Source organism: Miscanthus floridulus, chromosome 3, assembly GCF_019320115.1.
Source record: "Miscanthus floridulus cultivar M001 chromosome 3, ASM1932011v1, whole genome shotgun sequence".
Lineage (NCBI taxonomy): Eukaryota > Viridiplantae > Streptophyta > Magnoliopsida > Poales > Poaceae > Miscanthus > Miscanthus floridulus.
Window position 1 is genome coordinate 151,078,785 of NC_089582.1, and position 19,955 is coordinate 151,098,739.

The 19,955-nt window shown below is 42.8% G+C and overlaps 2 protein-coding genes and 1 pseudogene across 7 annotated transcripts; 1 reads left to right on the forward strand and 2 right to left on the reverse strand.

Annotated features, from left to right (window-relative positions):
• Window positions 1-1,346: 1,346 nt before the first annotated feature.
• LOC136547546 (protein MALE DISCOVERER 2-like) lies at window positions 1,347-4,538 on the reverse strand. 3 transcript variants are annotated; one of them, XM_066539488.1, is made up of 6 exons: window positions 4,263-4,538; window positions 4,077-4,158; window positions 3,031-3,491; window positions 2,746-2,936; window positions 2,512-2,644; window positions 1,347-2,292 (listed from the first exon to the last, which is right to left on the reverse strand). In XM_066539488.1, the coding sequence occupies exons 1-6, from the start codon at window positions 4,348-4,350 to the stop codon at window positions 1,679-1,681; spliced, it is 1,569 nt and encodes a 522-aa protein (XP_066395585.1). In that variant the 5' UTR covers window positions 4,351-4,538; the 3' UTR covers window positions 1,347-1,678. The 3 variants fall into 3 exon arrangements, with proteins under 3 accessions (XP_066395585.1, XP_066395588.1, XP_066395587.1); XM_066539491.1 differs by having other exon boundaries at window positions 3,031-3,508; window positions 4,263-4,278; XM_066539490.1 differs by having other exon boundaries at window positions 1,349-2,289; window positions 4,263-4,534.
• A 6,475-nt stretch (window positions 4,539-11,013) lies between these two features.
• LOC136542842 (phytolongin Phyl2.2-like) lies at window positions 11,014-14,416 on the forward strand. 4 transcript variants are annotated; one of them, XM_066535474.1, is made up of 4 exons: window positions 11,014-11,678; window positions 11,771-11,894; window positions 12,032-12,163; window positions 12,449-14,416. In XM_066535474.1, exon 1 carries the CDS (start codon window positions 11,098-11,100, stop codon window positions 11,656-11,658), a length of 561 nt encoding a protein of 186 aa, XP_066391571.1. In that variant the 5' UTR covers window positions 11,014-11,097; the 3' UTR covers window positions 11,659-11,678; window positions 11,771-11,894; window positions 12,032-12,163; window positions 12,449-14,416. The 4 variants fall into 4 exon arrangements, with proteins under 4 accessions (XP_066391571.1, XP_066391570.1, XP_066391572.1 ...); XM_066535473.1 differs by having other exon boundaries at window positions 11,771-12,163; XM_066535475.1 differs by lacking the exon at window positions 11,771-11,894.
• Window positions 14,417-15,049: 633 nt separating this feature from the next.
• Window positions 15,050-19,061, reverse strand: LOC136547547 (ubiquitin-activating enzyme E1 3-like; annotated as a pseudogene).
• Between the last annotated feature and the right edge of the window lie 894 nt (window positions 19,062-19,955).

Sequence of the window (19,955 nt, forward strand, 5' to 3'; positions counted from 1 at the left end):
ATTTTGGTTTCTCGAATACTCACAGGTGATGCGTAGCATTGTATTAGGTACATCATTGTTGGTTAGTGTCTTTACAGCCTTTGTACATTATTTCCTTTGTGGCAGGTTGCCCTAATTACTTTTGCTCCATCAGCTTTCTGTTCAAATCTAGAATTATCGTTTACAGACACTGTGATATCTGCTGATTCCCTTAACTGTGCAGCTCTCAGTGGAACCTGAACCTGTTCATACCCCTGCTTCATGTGGTGTTGCTGAGTATGTGTCTCATATCACAAATTGTGTATATAGAGTTTGCTAACTCATCCAGGTTTCTGTTGCGCTTTTAAGTTTATATCTAAATTTGCCGAGTGCTTAACAATACCCGTGCAAAATAGCTTGAATGGTAAGTGGTTGATATAATACCATAAAACAGATGGTTTGGTCTGAGGGATGCTTGACATATGGTACCTCTGTGCTTTGTTGCACTTTTAAGTTTATTTCTAAACTTGCCCACTGTTTAACAGTAGCTGCGCAAAATAACTTGAATGGTAAGTGGTTTATATAATCCAGGAAATGGTTTGGTCTGACCCTCCGAGGGATGGTTGACATATAGTATCTCTGGGAATTAGTGTTCATACCTTGAAAAGTTTTGTGAAATTCAAGCAAAACATTTGGAGCTCTTTCTTGTGTCAGTCTTACTGTGACACTGGTCATGCCTTGACATTTCGTAACTGGATTACTGATTACTTTAGCGCTTTCATTTTCTGAACTATCTCACTTTATGCTGGGTTCTTTCCATGAATTACCTATGTTACAATATATTGTTCATATTTGCACACCCAGAAGATATGAAAAAAATAATGCCATTGGTGCATCGTCTTTTGCATGGCCGCCGCAATGCCTACAACCGAGCTTGTCTTCAACACTATGTACATTGGTGTTTACAAGGGTAGTTCGAACCTTTGCTGCCTACGTTGCTATATTGCGACACAAGGCTGTTTTTTGTATGCATAATCTGTTCGCTTTGGGAGTTCATCGTCAGGCTTCTTGTATAGTCTAGGATCCGACTATCTAATGTTATGGAACTAGGCCTCCTACCTGCTACTACCTGCACTGTGGCAAACTATATGGCAGGCTATAAACTGTCTCCGGATATAAAGCATACACTGCTGTAGTGTCTTCAGAACACTACGCTATGCTTCCACCTCGAAACATTGCTGTCTTAATGGCATCCATCCATGTAATATAAGTACACTTGGTACCTCTGCGCTGCATTTACCGGTACTTACTATGCTTAGCTGCGCCGTTTGATTTTCCGTTTAATCACCGGCGCGCGCAAGGGCGCGCATGATGGACTAGTATATAACATACTAGTGCATATATGTATGTTCCATCCAGTAGTAGCATATGTACACATACACAGTATATTGGAAGACAGACTTTTCCCCCCTTTTTGCTGCTTTCTCACTTTTACTGTTAGTTTGCTGAAGCGCTGGTGATGATGATGATTGATGATGACGATATATACACATACACAATGCTACCAAGAAAAACGCAAAAGAAGAAACCACAAGTAATTTAATAACTCTTCAGGCTCCGCAACCACAACACAATACAATCCAAAGGATTTTTCCAATCGCAGCGGGAGGAGACTGAGAATGAATCGCTGCATACAGACGGTGGTTTGTTTCACCATTCATCAGCTAGCTTCAGAGGACATGATCTCTAGCTCTGCCCACCACAGCGGCGACACCTTTGGAGTCGCTCCCTCAGGTCCCAGCGCGGTGATCTCCTCCATCCTAGCAGCCACCTGTACCATCCTTGGTCTCTTCTTCAGGTCTGGGTCCACACAAGACCTTGCGACCTCGCACATTGCGTGCGCGGCTTCTTGAGGGAACGAACCGAGGCTCGGGTCAATCAGCTCCGCAAGGGGCATGTTGCCATCGAAGTAGCGAGATGCCAACTGTTCCAGTGAAACCCCGTCTTCCTCTTCGGAGTTGGCAACTTTTCCGGTTAGTATCTCCAGCAATAGCATGCCATACTGATGCACCATGACATCTATGTCTGAAACTGAGGAGAACTCATCGTCTGTGGTTGAACTGGAATCGGATCCCTTGGTGGCTGTGTCGCTCCAGAAATCAAGGTCTGAGACCTTTGCAGCAAAGTCATCAGTGAGGTATATAGTGCTTGAGTCAAAGTTCCTTGGCGCAACAGGTGGATTCAGCTGGTGCAGCATGTGCTCCAGGCAGTAAGCTATCCCCATCGATATCCTCAGCCGTGTCGCCCAGTCCAGGTTATCAGCTTCTCTAACTGCTATGCAATCGAACATGTTGTCAGGTGTACTGGAGTACGTGACATATTTTCAACCAATACGAGATCTTTTTTTTCGAAAGCGTGCATTAGCATGTGCTTCATTAAGTACGAGTTAGAAAACCAATACGAGATCCAGATAACTGAAATCATATTGCCTAGTTTATGGCTAATGAACGCACTGCTGTGGACAAAGTTTTGATGTTTCTGGAAGTCACTTACCATGGAGATGCTCAAAAAGCGTTCCGTTTGGAGCATATTCAAAAACCATTGCTCTGGTAAAAGGGGTATCTTCCTCGCAATAGCCAAGTAGATTCATGAAATTCTTGTGGCTAACTTTGGATAAACTTGTGATCTGATCAAGCAATGGAGATTCAGTCATAAGTGTGGATTCTGCAAAAATACACTCCCGTCTTTTTTATAACCACAGAATAGATGAGGTAAGTAGCATGCTACCTTCTTCCTGTAGTGGGATTCACATTCTTTTGACCAATCCTTCACGGATGTTACTGAGCTTGACACAACTGCTATTTCAACTCCACTCGATAATGTCCCCTTGTACAGCATGCAGCTAGGCGTAGAACCAACTATGTTGCTAAAGTCCTCACAGGCTGCTTCCAGCTCGGATCGTTTCAATGCAGGTACACCTGGAACATGAGAGTATCGTGCCATGCTGTAAGTTCAAAGTTCAAACTGAAATAGAAAAGCATAAGGAATGCACAAAAAACAGAAAGAAACTACCTGTTACAAATGCTCGTTGCAGTTGCCCGCTTAACCCTGTGGCCCATGGCCTCACAGTGCCCACCTTCTTAACTCGACAGTACATGACAGAAGCTGCAGCCATGACAACAAAGACTGCACTCCCTGCAGAGACCAAACTATACATTCTTGAGGAATGTTTATGTGGTGGAGAGATGGAAGGTGAAGGGCTAAGCGGTCGGGGAGGGGCTGCCAATGGATGATGAGATCCTGAAGAAGATATTGCAGGTGCAGAAGTAGATGGTGATGGCAAGGCTTTAGGCGCAGAACTAAAAGGTGAGGGTGATGGAGCATGCATTTTATGTTGATGATGTTTTGGTCTGTGCGGGCGTTCAATTGTCTTTGGCTTCTTCTGATTAGGAGGAGGAGCGTGTCTAGGTGGTTGGGTATGCTCGTTTTTACCACTCTGCAGCAATCTTCTAGCTTGCACATTTCTGGAGTTTCTGGTACAAAATAATTGCTTGAAAACAAAAGTCAAGAGAAGAATGCAAAACAGCATTTGGTGAAATGGAGTCAAAAAAACCCCGCAGAGATGTAACTTCATAACCGTATATTGCCAATGCTAGTCTAATCTATTGTACGCAATAGATGATACTCTATATCACCATATAAACGGTGTGCCAAACTCCAGCACATGATGAATTCACACTGCTTTGTAGGCAAATTCTCGAGAAAGTAGCAAATTTGCTGATACTACTGTTATGATGCTTCTTCGATTAGCAACTAGCAAGGAAATCAAAGTATACCCCTCATGTGTGCCTCACCAACCCAACCCGTCGATTGATAATCTGGCATTTAATCAGCTCTTAAGCTCTAGCGCAGTAGCATCCAAATAGTTCATGCCAATACGCTGTAGCTATCGCAACAATCAGCAGGTAAACATGCATATATACTCTTTCAATTCCATGTCTACTAGTTGTCCAAATCAAATTCTGAATGTCCAAGCTGCTAGAAATAGAAAGCATATTGTTTCTGCGAAGAACAAGAAGAACAAAAAGAAAAGCAATCGTCACCAACCACTCACTCACCCAAGAATGAGATGAGCAGCAGCAGCAGGCTGCCTGCTCCACTCGTCCTCGTCGGCACCGATTCCTCCTAGAACTCCAGTCGCTGCACAGCCCAAACCAATCCAATCCAGGAGGACAGTCAGCATCAGTAGAACAAAACAAAGCAGGCTAGTAACAAAGGGGAAACCAAAATCTGACGGCACCGACCTGCACTACCGCGGGCGAGCAGCAGCAGCAGCAGCCAAGAAAGAGAAGCCAGCGGCAGGAGAATCCTGAGCAGCAAAGGCGGCTCCATCTGGCAACGGCGACAGGCAAGGGAGGAGCAAGAAGAGGAGGGGACAGGGCAATGGCATGGGAAAGGGGAAGCAAAGCAAATTGCTTTGGTGGCGAATGATGAGAGATCTGCGGCGATCTGACTGACCGGTAGGAAGTCAAACGCGTGAATGCTAGCCTAGCCCGCCTCCTTAATTTTGTTCTTGCTACCACAAAAGCTAGCGAGAATGCCCTCATGGACGGACCTCAAACCGAGTAGGCATAATTTAGCTTTTTACCAGTAAGATATATACTTACACACACAAACGTATTTTCTTGAAAAGAAAATAAGGGGTGCTTAAATCGAGGTGGTAAAGTTTAGGGATGTCATATCGATTGTCACATAGGGGTGTCACATCAGCAAATTACGCAAGTCCTCAGTAATCCGCGAGACGAATTTACTAAGTCTGATTAATCCGTCATTAACATATGATTAGCACTACATTGTCAAATCATGAACTAATGAGGCTTAAAAAATTCATCTCGCAAATTAGTCTCAATCTGTGTATTTAGTTTCGTAATTAGTCTATATTTAATACTCTATGTATGTCGATGTGATAGAGACTAAAGTTTAAAAGGGGAAATAAACAAGGCCTAAATGTCATTTCTATTTTGTGTTTCGTTTTTAGCTAGTATAAAAACCCTTCTAATTTGTTTTAAAAAGTTAGGGTCCCATTTAAAAAAAAAAGAATTACCTCTTTTTTTAAGAAAGCAACGTCACTGGTACATAACTTGGGTTACCAGTTTGAAATGTACTCCCTCTGTCCCTAGAAAAGAGTCATTCTTACTTTCTAAAAAATTAACAACTTTTAACTTTGATCAAATATATTTAATAAAATATTAATATTTATGGTATATAATTAGTATCATTAGATAGATCATCGAATATACTTTCATAATAAATTTGTTTGGAGATATAAATGTTGCACGTATTTTCTATAAATTTAGTCAAAGTTGAGAAAGTTTGACCAATACGATTCCCATAGCTACTCTTTTTTAGGGACTATGGAAGTAAACCACAAAACATTAGACCTGTTACAGCACTAATAAATCTCATAAATGTCTGAAGCGGTAACTACACTAGGCTTGAAAGTCGTCATCCACTCCATAACGTTGTCCTTGATCATCATTAGGCGCTCCTGATCCATCTCTTTCAACAGTAATTCTATATAAATAATATATAGAACAAAAGTTACCTAACTATAACTTTCATCATATAATAACTATAGTTTAGATTTATCCTTAGTCAAAATATCCAAAATTTGACCGAGTTTAAAGTATAAATGTTTGTGATACCAAATAAATATATCATGAGAAATATTTCAAGATGAATTTCATTGACACTTACTTGGTGTCATAAGTAATATTTTTTCACAAATTTGATTAGATTAAAACTAGTTTTTTTGGTGCAATGCTATAGTTGCATCTTTCAAACAGAGAGATTATCAATTACAAAAACTTATCAGCGAATGAAATATTCATAAAGTTAGATCTAAATCTAAACATTCGAAAGTTTGAACCTTTCAATGGTTTCCTATATTAAGCGCATGTTTAGTTGGGACCCCAAATTCTAAAAAAGTGCTACAGTGTCCATCACATCAAATCTTGCGATACGTGTATGGAGCATTAAATGTAAATGAAAAAAAAAACTAATTACACAGTTTGGTTGAAAATTACGAGACGAACGTTTTGAGCCTAATTAGTCCATGATTGAACACTATTTACCAAATAAAAATGAAAGTGTTACAGTAGCCTAAATTCCAACTTTCACCCAACTAAACACACCCTAAAAAAGAAACATTAATGACATTTTTGTATTATGTTACAATTATTTTAGTATCAATTAAATTGCAACTTAAACATTAATTTGTAAAACTAGGGACAAAAGCACATAGATAGGCATTTCTCACCCTTTCAGTTCGCTATATGAGGATCTGGATCGATAGTCCAGTAATTTTACCAACTGGTTCTAGTTTCATAGGAGAATTTAGGTATAGAAATAACTTGAGTAAAGGGGAAAAACAAAAACGTGAAAAGGCAGCAATTTTTTATTTTTATTTTTTGAGGACAGGGAAGGGAACAAAAGGCAGCAGCTTGGACGCGGCCAAACGAAGGAAGAAGAAAGCGACCGCGCAGCTTGGCAGCTATCGCATTTTTCTTTGTTTCTAGTAGTATTTTCTCTCTTGTTCTTTCTTACATTCATTTTCTTGATCATTTCCTTCTTTGCGTGTGCTGTGTGGATCTGGTGGCCCAAAGGAAGATATTTGCACCGAGGCCCTTTGTCCTATCTTCTTCTAATTCTTATGTAGTGTGACACAAAATGATGGGCTTAATAAAAGGTACTAGTAAGATTGTTTAGTTAATGATAAATAATATGATGCACAAATTCGGGGATGGTACATGCTGGACGGTGTACTCCCCTGTTTAGAGAAGGACGTAATTCTCGTTTTTCAAGAAAGCAAAAGATCTAAAGCTTGATCAAAGTTATATAAAAAATACTAATACTTTTATACAAAATAAATACTATTCAATTAATTATAAAATATATTTTCGAGTAAGCCTAGTTGAAGATATAAATGTTAATATTCTTCACTATAAATTTGATCAAAGTTAAGCTACTTTGACTTCTACAAATTTCGTAGTTACATTCTTTTTCACACGGAAAGAGTAGTAATTAAGACCCAAAAGAAGATCATTGCTGTTTTGCTTCATGAAATGAAACGAAGGCGATATGGCGGAGCAATAAATTTAGAACGCTAGACGCCTCAACCGTTGACCATGACTAGCAACCGTATTCTCCATTCAACCATTGCGTCTTACCTGTCTCCAACAAAAATCAACGTGGACATCTAAACTCAAAATGAGTAGTAAGAGATCCAAAATCAACATCTAACAGAATATCTATACGGGAGACCTATTTTAGGTTGCCTGAGAGGCACAACCCAAACAGAGTATCTATACAGGAGACCTATTTTAGGTTGCCTGAGAGGCACAACCCAAATATAGATATCCTATCTCCTGGAAACTCATTTACAGAAAGGATTCTCTTTTGGATCTTGTTGTTAGAGAAGATACTGAATATGTATTGAACCTTTTGCCTGTAGCGCTACCCAAAAAACAAATGGGTATTGTATTTTAGATGTTGTTGTTGAAGATAGCCTAAGTAGTAGTACGGAGTATGTCGGTAATGCAATGTAATGGACCCACCCGAAGTTAACTAAAAATTTCTAGGGTGGAACTAATAAATGAGCGATGTCTCAATCGACTAGTCTTCCAAATTGAAATTTCACTAAATCTGTGCCCTTTTTTACTAATTATTATAGCTAGTCATTTGCAGACTCCACCAAAGTCTTGGTGCAGGTATATATCTGTAAAACCCGGCAAAAATTCACTGCTAGAGAAAGGCGGTTGTAAGCAATATCTGGAGTAATTGATGGAGTACTATCTTCATCCTAAAATAACTACACATTTAAAGGTGTTAAACTTTTTTAAATTTGATAAATATATATAACAAAATGTATTGATAATTGCGGTGCGTAATAAGTATCATCAGTATATCAAGCATGAACTTATTTAGAGATGTAAATATTGATATTATTTTCTTAAAGTTAGCTAAGCTTCTTAAAAGGCGGGATGATATATAATTATTTTGGGACTGAAAAGTTTTGGATTAGGATAAGGAATGGTAAAAGTAGAATCCCAAGTTGATGAATACTACGCTTGAGTTGATGAATACTACGCTTGAACGTGCAAGTTGCAGTAACAAAACTATAAATAAACTATATGGAAGACGTGCGACGGGACGATTTTTTATCCAACCAGGAAAGCACCAGTTGCTTCATTTCTAGCGATAGTTTTTTCTTAGGAGAGCAGGTCGGGATCGGAGTGGTCGTCCTCGTACAAGTAGCGCTAAGTATCTAGTAGACGCTGCAGCACCAGTGCAGTGAGACTGTCTCCAACGACGAGTACCCAAACCGAGACCCATTCATCGATTTAGGTCACGCACAGTAGCTAGAGTCCGGCACCCAGAACCGGTCTCCTCCAACAGCGTATGCAAAAGTAGAGCACGCTGGCCTTCACGAGCACGCTGACCTCCGCCGGCCTTCTTCTCCAGCTCGCATGAGCCCAAATCGAGCCTCCCGGCGCCCGAATCGAGCTTCCCCGCCTCCGAATTGAGCTTTCCCGTCCCCAAATCGAGCTCTTCTCCACCACTCGCGCCGGCCGCCAGGTGCCTTCCATGGCGGACAGTGGGGGCAGTGGCGGCGCTCGACGCGGGAAGGAAGAAGAGGAGTCTCCGGCAGGCGGGCACAATGGCCGGGCTCTGGCGGGCGGGTGCAAGAGCGGGGCGGCGCTCCAGACGCGGGGTGAGGCGATGCTCCAGGCTCCGGGTGCGGCCGGGCGGGCGAGCGGCGCTCCAGGCTACGGGCGCGGGCGGGCGGGCGTGCTCCGCCCCCAACTCCGGCGCGCGGCCATCCGGGGCGAGCACGCGGCCGAGATCCGACCCGCCGCCTGCGCGCTACCGAGCGATGGGAGGAAGGGGAGGCGCGGCTGGGCGAGCGGGCGGCTTTTGCGTAGCGAGGAGAGAGGGGACGCGTTTTTGCGTTTCCTTTGCGCCGGTATCCAAAATGAGTCGTATGAATGGGTGATCCGTTGGAGGCGGTAATGTGATAGGCAAAGCACTGTGCGAGACTTATATTTGGGTTTGGGTAGCTTTGTTGGAGTCAGTCTGAGATACAGTAAGTTACAAGTGAAGATTCTACCGCACATGTCGTGTTCGGCCGGTCTATAAGTTGTTTGTGCTGATTTGTACGGTTGATTTTGTCGGTGTTTTCGGACCACCGACGAGTAAATTTGTATTTGCGCGTCTGGCCCGGATGGTGTGCTCGGAGGACACAAGGGTTTATACTGGTTCGGGTGGAACGTCCCTACGTTCAGTTCGCTGCTGCTCGTGTTACCGGCACTTGGTTTATAGTAGGTGTTACAAACATGCGAGAGATGGAGAGGATCCCAAGTCTCTGGTAGAAGGAGTGAATGGGTGCTGAGAGCTCGCTTGCTGCTCAGCCATGTGCTCGTGTCGTACTCTTGTGTTCCAACTTCGTGTTTTTCACCCCCTTCCATGAGGCGCCCTGCTTCCTTTTTTATTGACGAAGGGAAAGCGTGGGTTACCGAGAAGAAAAAGTAGAAGAACAAGAGAGAGAAGAAGGCTTCCATGGTTGCCGGGTCCTTCTTCTCATTCGTGCGGGTCCCGCTAATCATGTGGATGTCAACCGCTAATCATGTGGATGTCAACAGGGACGGCTCCATGTCGCGGCCCTGTTCGTCACTGGCGTCATGCGCGGCGTCATCTGTCGGTCATGGCGTTCCACTCCGTCCTGCGCAGACGTCGTGGTGAACTGACGTGCCTGTCAGCATCCGTACGAGGATTAGACAGAACAGCACCGGCATGTCCAACACTGTTTTTGATGTGAATCCCCAGGTATGGCCTGTCATAGCCACGAGTTACATCGATGCGTGCCAATCTCTTCCCTGACATCAGAGTTTTGACCCAGACCCATACGCTTGGAACTAGAGTGGTTGGTGGCGGTATAAGTCTTCGTCGGACAAGGTGAAGCCCGCGGTTTTTGAGGTCGGGCGAGACGAAAACCGCGTCCTTAGGGTCGGGCGAGACGGAGCCCGCACCCAAGGGGTTGGACGAGACGGAGCCCACGGCCTTGGGGTCGGGTGAGACGAAAACCGTATCCTTAGGGTCGGGCGAGACGGAGCCCGCACCCAAAAGGTCAGGCGGGACCTTTTAATACATCTCGAGCCATCCGGAGAAGTCAGTGTGGACGCTAACTTCCTTGCTTTGGGTATCCCTAATATCGATACCCGATAGATTTGTTGAGAGAGAAAAACATTATACCATTACTGATAAGTCGGCTTTATATGAGCAGCCGAACATGGCTCAAATCCATCATCCAGGAACATCATGTTGGTTGGGTAATGATTGCCTGCACTCATACCAACCTACTTATATTGTAAGGTCTTAAAATTCAGGGTGTAAAGTTTGGAGGTGTCACATCGGATATCATATGGGGTGTCGCATATGGTATTCGGATACTAATAAAAAAATAAATTACAGAATTCGTCGGTAAATTACGAGACAAATTTATTAAGCCTAATTAATCCATCATTAGCACATGTGTTACGGTAGCACCATATTGTCAAATCATGGACTGATTAGGTTTAAAAGATTCGTCTCATAAATTAGTCACAAACTGTATAATTAGTTATTTTTTAGTCTATATTTAATACTCCATGTATATGTTTAAATATTTAAGGAGATAGGGCGTAAATTTTTGAAGTGGAACTGAGCAAGGCCTAAACGAGAGGAGCAGCGTTTCCATTTCCTGCCTTCCAGCCAAGCATGTACTAGTTATACAAATCTACCAACCAGCTTAGTTTTTGAAAGGCAGTTTTTTTGGGGAGAATTGCGTTCTTGCCCTTGTCCAATACTTCAATTGTGATTTTGCTCCCTCTTTTTTTAACTTTATGATTTTACCCTCGCTTTTTTCAAACTGAAGCTCCCGTCTACCCCTATTTTGTAACACCGTCTAAAATGCTTCGATTAAATGATAAAAAAAAGAAAAAGAAAAGACGCCTATATCAAAAGACAATTATACCCCTCAGTCGCTTTCTCCTTTCTCATCCGTTCGCTCGACCCGTTCCGACGAGAAGTCGCGGCCCGCACATGGTTTCGCGGCCTGGCAGAGGCGCAGCTGCCGGCGGCGGCGCAGCTCCTCCTCCCTCCTTCCCCTCCCCCGGCGTGGCTCATCCTCCCTCCTTCCCGCACCATCGCCACCTCACGCACACCGCCGCCGGGCGCGCGCACGCGCTGCTCCTGTCCCCGCCGCTCGCGCTCGCCGCCATCTCGCGGGCGCCCCACCTCCCGGCGTCGCAGCTCCTGCTCTTCCTCCGCCGCCTGCGATGCCTCCCCGAGGCCCGGATGCGGGACGAGATGCCGCGCCTCGCGCTGCGCCTGCCGCTCCCGCCGGGCGACGACGCGCGCGAGGCGGACGAGGTCTTCGCCGCCGAGGCACACGCGGAGGAGGAGGCCGCGCGGAGGGACGCTGACCTCGCCGCGCGGACCACGCCCAAGAGGGACCGAGCCTCGCACCGGGGCCGGGCCGGACCCGCCTGGACGTGGAGGCGGCAGCTCTGGATGGTCATCCTCGCGGATCTCCTCCTCCTCACAATCCTCTTCGCCGCCTGGCTCGCAGTCTGCCGGGGATTCAGCTGCATTGGTCGGTAAATAGCTACACAACCTCCAAGGTACGTACGGAAATCAAATCCAGGGCCTTTCTTCTACTTCCGTTCCATGATTTGGATCATTCCAGGTGATATGGGTTCTCGATTTGATCCAGGAACACGGATCTCTAGTGTACGGTCTGCATCTGTGAACTAGAATTTATACTGCAATTTCAGACTCCATGCTTGTTTGGGTTTATCAGATTTTGGAATCTATATGTTTTTCGTTATGTCAACAAGGTACACGACACCACAAGTTCATTGCTGGGACTGGGTAGCATTGCTAAAAACTTTTCCGTCCATCAAGTGATTTGATTCCAAAATCTTACTCCTATCAATGTGCTCATAAATCATAATGTCATTGCCAATGTGTCCAGATTCCTGCTCCAAAGCGGGGAGAGATTGTTAGGCAAATCGGTGATGCCCTGCGAGCAAAGCTCCATCACCTTGGCACGCTTGTGTCACTTGAGATGGGGAAAATTCTTCCTGAAGGGATCGGTGAGGTTCAGGTAGGATCATACTTGCTTGATTGCTTCTAGTGCATTGTCTACAATCTGCACACCATTTATTGTGCTCACGAAAAGTACCATCACTGAGTTCACACTTCACAGCTCATCTTTGCGTTTCTGTTTTAGGATGTTAATTTATATATACTACATTATCATCTATGAGGTTTCGTTACTGTTTCCATATCTGTTAGAACTGCAACTTTGCCTAAAACATGTCATTCTCATATGTGCAGCACTATTGAATAGGTCAGTTGGTACTGCATTGATTTGTCCTCTTTTTTGTAGGAAATCATCGACATGTGTGATTATGCTGTGGGGCTAAGTCGCCAACTAAATGGATCCATTATACCATCTGAACGTAAGACCTTTCTTCCTTTAGTTATATCTTTTTTCATGCCATTGAAAACTACATCATTATTATAAAAAAAAGGAAGCTACATCATCTGCAGTGGAACTGCAGATTTGAATATTTGATCATTCTGGTTGCAGCTTGCAACTGATTCAGATTATCTATGACTGTTTAGGAGCCAGAAAGGGCCTTGTAAATGCTGGAAAATATATTTGAATAAAATTCTGATGGTCTAGCTTTGTAGGTTTGTGTATTGTATCGGACACGCTGAAATTGAGATCAGCCAAGATTTTGCACTTTTCTTTTGCTATTAGAGCTGCTAATCTGCAACACAATCATTCATGTTAAATTATTTCCTTATCACTACTTTAGTTCTGTACAATAACACATCATTCCAGATTTCCAGTTTTCTGTTTTGTACGAACTTCAGTTTTCCCAATTCCCTGAAATGTTGCGTTATTACTTACTGAAATTACAATTATCACAGTAAAGGAGCATAATAAGTAACAGATCCCTTAGAAAACAAGGTTTTAGAGTGTTAGCTTTCTGATCGGTTGCAGAAGGTAGAGTCCCAGTTGTCAGAGCCTTTTGCATTGGTCTTGGGTGGCTTCATATCATCTTTTCTTCCTAACTCCTGGTCCTAGATATAAAGCATATGTGCTGCTTGATGATGATATCAGCTCTCTCTTTACTTTGAATTTTAGGACTCCTCGTTTAGGGAATGTTTAGCCAAAAAAAAGTTTTAACAACTCTTGGTGCAGGAAGTTTTTAGATGAAAAGTTTAGCAGTTGACAGTTAATGGTGTAACCTGGTATTTAGCTGCACCCATAGGATGCCTTTTAATCTACCTTTCATGAGTTCTTACTCCTTGCTCATTTCTAGTGCTATGAAATTGCTGTCAACATTTACCATATAATCCTGTAATCTTAATAGCCATGAATACCTCAATAATCTCTCATGTCATGTAGGTTGGAATGCTTGCATTGCTTTGGTCTGTGGAAATAGCATTGTCTGGTAAGAATGGTTTACTTTTCTGATAAAATTGTAGTGCTGATATATATGTGTATAGAAAATGTAGCCATTAAATTCCGAAATATTGAGTTTGGCTCCCTGATTATTCATCTATTAGTTTGTCCCTGCTCATGGAAATTTACTGGTCCTGCCCTTCCAACAGAGTAAATTTAACTTTCTATGACTGTAACTGTCATATGAACTGTTGTGGGTTGTGATGTGACTTGTCCTATTCATCTCATCATTTGTAGTTCAAGCAATTTGCACTCAGGAAGAACTTAGACAATGTGTGCTGCAACTTGTATCATCCTTGTAGGCTGTACAAATTATTGTGCGTAAGTGCATTTTGGTTTCCAGTTCTGACTCAGCTTTGAATTGCACTTGCAGCAAAAAAGGGAGTGGCAACACCTTTACCGTGTCCATGAAAGAAGGAGCTGTTCAAGTTGGTGGTTTACAGTTTCCCTTGGATCCCCGGCCACCCACGGAGCTCCGTCCCCGCCCGCTGTGCAGTTCCCGCCGGCGCCGCTGTTTGATTGGAGTAGCCAGCAGAGCAGCCAGCTAACGAGTTCAGCAGAGCCTTGTGTTTGATTGGAGTAGCTCTGTTCTTTTCCAAATTTCTCTGAATTTTGCATGTAAAAATTTTAGTCGACCCTAATCAAATTTGTTCTTGGTATATAACTCTACTAGTTTGGTTCAAGGGCAGAGATCGAGGAGCCACCACTGGGGCCGACCTGCCGGCTCGTGCACACGGCTCGTTACATCTGTCATCATTATGAACGTTTTGGTCCCAAAATTTTGAATATTTATCAATATTAAATCTGAGTTCAAATAATTGCAAGTTGTGTCAAATATGTTTGACCAAATTTAATCAATTGTCAGCATATAATAAAAAAGTCTAATTCCAAATCAGGGTAAAATCACAATTAGGCATAACAAACAGGGGACAAAATCGCATGGGCATTCATGTCCTTTTGTACAAAGTTTAACACCGTTAGGGGTGGATGACGGAAGCAGGGGCAAACTGGTGCTTCGTGAACGGCACAGTAGGGGTAAATTCACAAAGTCAAAAAAATAAGGGCAAAATCACAATTTCGATACAAAACAAGGGTACAAACGCAAGAGCCCTGTTTTTTTTTCTTTTTTTTTTGAAAGGCAGTACCAACCTGCTTACTGTAAATGAAAGGAGCAGCGTTTCCATTTCCTGGCTTCCAGCCAAGCATGTAGCAACAGAACCACCTTAGTTTTTTTTATATAAAACAACAAGAAAAAGAAAGAAACAACCTTTGCGTTATCCTGACTATCTCCACACAACAACACAGTGTTATGCCAGTATCAGACACACTAACAATTTCCCAGTTGCAAACGTCAGCATCAGCCACAGTTTTTTAAATCGAATCGACAAATAGTAATAAAGCAGACAAAAGAAACAAAACAAATTCAAGCCTGTTTGTAAACGATCGTAAATTTCTAGCCGGAAATAGTATTTTTCTCTCACACCAAACCAGCCAGCAGTAAATAATCCAGTGTGTGTACCTTAATAATCACACCAACCAAATTAGATGAGCAGCACATCATAAAACGGATGCTAAATAGAGTAACTTAATCAGATACCAGGATAGAGCCGAGCTACCATCGCCATTGTGGCAACCAACTATTCTACACCTGTGACGGTGATTAGTATCTAGGCTGTGTTTACGACACCACTAGAGCAGGCTAGAGACGAGTTTTTGAATGCAGTAATCTTCCTATAGCCTGGTCTCAGATGCAGACTAGCGGAAGTAAACCGAGACGAGAGGAATGTCAATGTCATTCCCATCATCATCCTCGCATGCTACCACGACATCTATGTGCTTCCGGTATTCAGGAACCTCCACCTTTGCCACCTCCCTGGTGACATCAACAACCTTCTTCTGCAGCCTCTCCTTGTGCCTCGCGAACATGCTGTTGTACAGCAGAGAAGTGCCGCAGGACATGCTGTAAGCACTGAGGCCCTTGTCACTGAACCACTGCAGGAGTTCAGCGATAGTCAAGTTGCCCTTGACAGTCCAGCGGTCCCATATGGTCCAGCTCAGATCTTGATGCTTTATAACCTTCGCCGGAACTGGTTCAGCCATTGAGAACAGCGGTAGAGCTAGGTTGGCAAATGTGTTGCAGTAGTCCTCGATTGGGGTGCTCCCCAGCAATGACCTTGTATAGCTCCAGGCACACGAGACCTGTGGCCATGGCTGTCGAAGTTGCGATGGCCGGGATGATCCTTCCAGCGATGAACTTAGCCTTCAACTTGTCAACCTCAGGAATGCTGTAGTTCCTTGCGCGCATGTTTGCAAGCCCAGCTATTAAATCCATGTGAAAATTAGTGTCATCATCCTGGAAGAGCAAAGTGAATGTCAGACCAGCTATTTCATGCGATAGTTTGCAACATTCGTGTTTAAATATCCATCTGATTGGAAGAAACAAAATCCTAATGTGTCATAAAGGAAGTAAAGCGAGCATGTCATACTACAGGACAGCCAACCACCAATGAGACAAATGAAATCATGATTTGCAACAATGGGTCCTGTTCTAAAAAAAATAAGCAGTGAGATTGTACTAACTACTTATGGTGCTGATAAATGGAACTTGATGTATTGCTTGTTCATTATGAATAGAGAAGAAGTATTAAGTAGATATTAACATCAGAAAGAAAACTGACTATACACAGAAGGACCAAATTTATCATTATAAAGACCTAAATACTTATGGTGCTGATCAATGGGAAGAAATATTAGGTAGATATCACTTGAACTTTCAGGAACCAGAATTCCCAGCATAAGCCGTGCATCTCATGTGAATCTTGGACTGAGACGAAAGAAATATCTATATTTATTATTATAAAAGACTAACAGAAACGACCAGATTCCCAGCATAAGCCCGTAGCATCTCCTGGGAGTCTTGGACTGAGACGAAAGAAATATTTATATTTATTATTACAAAAGACCAACAGAAATTACCATAGGAAACATATTAATAGTTGGGGAACCATCTCAAAGAACTTCTTAAACCTTAGATTTGAATGAATATGTAGTTGGAATACTAACCTTCTCAAATTGGATAGGTTTCATTTGGAATCCTGGAGGCAAGCCCTTGGCATATTCTTCCAACTTGGTCAAAAGATCATTAATAACAGCAACATCATCAACTGAGGCACTAGAAAGGTTAGTAGCCTTCTCATCTGTCACAATATTCATCCATTTCTTTGGCTCAAATTTAGGAACTGCAACCTTATTGACCGCATCAGCCAGCTTACTTGTGTTCTTTGCCCAGTCAGGTATAGCAATCCCAAATGACTCTGCTCTCAGTATTGAAGCAGCCATGATGAAGTTGATGTGAGATGAATCAGTGGCTGAAAATTGTAGAGGGCGGGGAAAGCGCTTTGGGGTGGACCAGAAAGGAGTGCCTGTGCTAGTAGCAGCATCTTCAGGAAAAGTGAATGTAAGCTGCTTCACGCGGTTTGAGAAATAATCCTCAAATCTGACATGAAACAAAATGAAATCGGTTAATCTTGCACAAAAACTGAAGGAACACAGATGCATGTCCAAGATAAAGAAATTAAATTTGTCTGGTCAAAGTACAACACTTCTTAAATTTAAAGTCCCCAGCTACAAAGGGAATCAACTTGAACAGATGTTGGTTAAATTAGCAGTACAATGTCATAAAACTGATACTTCATTTATCATAAGGTGGGTAAGAGGAAGATGTGGAATCCCACAGAAGTGAAGAAAATAGTAACATATATCATATACAGAAGAATTGAAGAAATGTGACAATAGAAAGCATGAACATACCTCAATCGGGCCCAAGTTATGCTGTCCTCAAAGTATTGCATCGCTCCTTGTCAAGACATTCAGAGACGCATTCAAGTAATTCCCTTGCTTGGGCATCACCTGCCTTCCTCATGGCAGCAGCATATTGAGCAGGATTAGACAGAAAAGAATTTACTTCATTTGGTGTTTTCTCTAGCAAACCCTCGAACTCTGAACGGGCCCATGTCAAGCAATGATCAATATTGTGTGGAAAAGAATGGACTGTGCACATGGGTGCCTACTTCTCAGGTGGGTCTCTTGAAGCTCCATAATTTTCAGTAAGGTGAGGAATGACCATTTGTGTATTGCACTTTGCGCCCAATGTCCCTGACTCCAGTAGTGGCTTCTGAAACTACAGGCACCTCATGTCCATATACATCCTAGCATTAACATTATCAAGGGCATTGATGACAATATCCAGTCCATCCCAGAATGTGTCATGGAACACATTTTCGGTATCAGGAGAGGCAGGGTTCTGAAGAGCGTCAATTTGGAGGCTGGGGTTGATGGCAATGGCGGCGCTGCAGCTACAGTAGACTTTGGTTGCCCAGTGTTCCAGTCACGGAACAGAAATTGGCGACTCAGATTGCTTTTCTCAATGACATCGTCATCTGTTATAGTTAGCTTTCCCTTGGAGCTGCAAGAGACACCCATTAAGGCAAGGTTCTTCAAGAACTCACATCCAAGAGCGCCAGAACCCACAATGAAAATATTTGCATCTAGCATCTTCTTCTGAAGCTTGGAACCAAATACAGAGATCTGAGCATCATAGCGGCTATTTGAAGGCTTCAAACCTTGGGGATCCAACTGATATGTAGGGAGAGATTCAACAGAATCAAAGTAGAAGAACTGCATAAGGTGGAGATTCATCAGACAAGGATAAGGGATGGCAATATAAACAAAGAAGGTACATTATTCAAAACCCAAACCTGGTAAAGCGGATGGAATTTCCCTGAACATGCCTTCACAACTTCTTGACCAACAATACCACCAAACATTGCGGCCATTGGGTTCAAAACAGCTCGAGAACCACTTGCAAAATGACGGAGCAACTTTTCATCATTGTTTTCCAGCTTAGGACCAACAGAAGCTTCATTAATATCGGCAGCAAACTTCAGGAAAGTTTGAGCATCCTGCTCACAGCCAGTGGTAGGATAGCGTCCATGTTCCTTCTTAAATTTATCCAGAGCTTGAAAGGCTAGATGAAGCACAGGTGATCGTTCAAACTTTGAAAAGTCGCTCAGAAGGAAATCGCCAGGATCTCTCATTGCATCTCTTAGTGCCTTGAAGCGTAGAACCTTTGGTTCCTTTACTTGTGTAACGATACCACCTTTTGTATAAACATCATAGCTACTTGTGTCCTCCTCAATGCTAAATGAAAACGGCCTAGCATTTTTTACCTTCCTTGGTTTTCCATCATTCAATTCTGCCATGCCTTGGACCTCAGAGAAAACAACAAGATCACCATCCTGAAACTCAAGCCTCTCATCATCAACACAGGATACCATTGCAGGACTGTCATTGCTGATGGATGCAATTATACCAGTATGTGGATCTTCACCATCAACATCAATGACACTAAACTCAGGTCCAAAATCACAGAAGACACTACCGAAAAGGCCACAGACTTCGGCTTTGATAAAAGAGATTGGAGGCTGGTGGTTGTGACAATAGTCGTCAAATTCATAAGCCTTCTCCAAACTTATTGGATCCTATTGGATCCTCTCCAGTTCTTGTCAGTTTTGAAGAATTTGACTTTTGGAAACTAGGTGGGATATAAATAGATTAGTTTTTCTGCTAGTTTTGCTAGATTCTTAAGAACCAGGAAGCTGTTGATACCCAGCTTTTGCTAGTTTCTTGTGAAACATAGAGCAATAAATGAAGTCAGATTCTTAAAAACTGGGGGTCCAAACACCCCGCCAGTTTTTTATTAGAATCCAGATTCTAGAAACTAGAGGCAAAAATTGTTTTTTAAGAATATGAAATTGATCCAAACAGAGTCTTAGTTTTGTAGAGAAGTACATGACCTATAGAAGCAAAGCATGTAACAACAGAGATCATCTAGTGCCCTGCCACGGTACAGACCCAGGTTCGATTCCTGGCTTGTGCATTTTTTTATTTTATTTCAGTCAGTCACGGTGATTCTGATTAGTGTTTGGACATTCCAACAATTTTCTTCTTGCAAAAGGGCCTTTGGTCGAGTGGTTCAGTGGTACTGAGTGTTTCCGATGCACTGGAGGCTAGAGTGTCTGTCAATATCTTTTTTGCATATGCGCACCGGAGGCTAGAGAGTCTCCCAATCTCTTATTTGCATGTGTACAGATGCACACGCGTGCGCGTGCGTTGTGGAGTACGTGGATTGTGTGCCTCCAGTTGTACCGATAAAAAAACAATTTTCTTCTTGTTTTTGTTTATTCATACTCATGGTGATCTGTCTAGTGTCTGCACATTTCATTTCATTTTTGTCTTATTTTATCCATGGTGATTTGGACATTCCATAGGGCAGGTACAGTACGTGTTTTACATAGCATCTTGCGTATTGGTTTTAATTTCCTGAAGATGAAGAAAATTAAGACAACAACAGCCTGTT

Coding starts and splice junctions, on each gene's coding strand:
- LOC136547546 (XM_066539488.1), bottom strand. CDS start 4,350: ATGGAGCCGCCTTTGCTGCTCAGGATTCTCCTGCCGCTGGCTTCTCTT. Junction 2,645..2,745: donor AATCCCACTACAGGAAGAAG/GTAGCATGCTAC, acceptor TTGCTTGATCAG/ATCACAAGTTTATCCAAAGT. Junction 2,293..2,511: donor GCTTTTTGAGCATCTCCATG/GTAAGTGACTTC, acceptor TCGATTGCATAG/CAGTTAGAGAAGCTGATAAC.
- LOC136542842 (XM_066535473.1), top strand. CDS start 11,098: ATGGTTTCGCGGCCTGGCAGAGGCGCAGCTGCCGGCGGCGGCGCAGCT.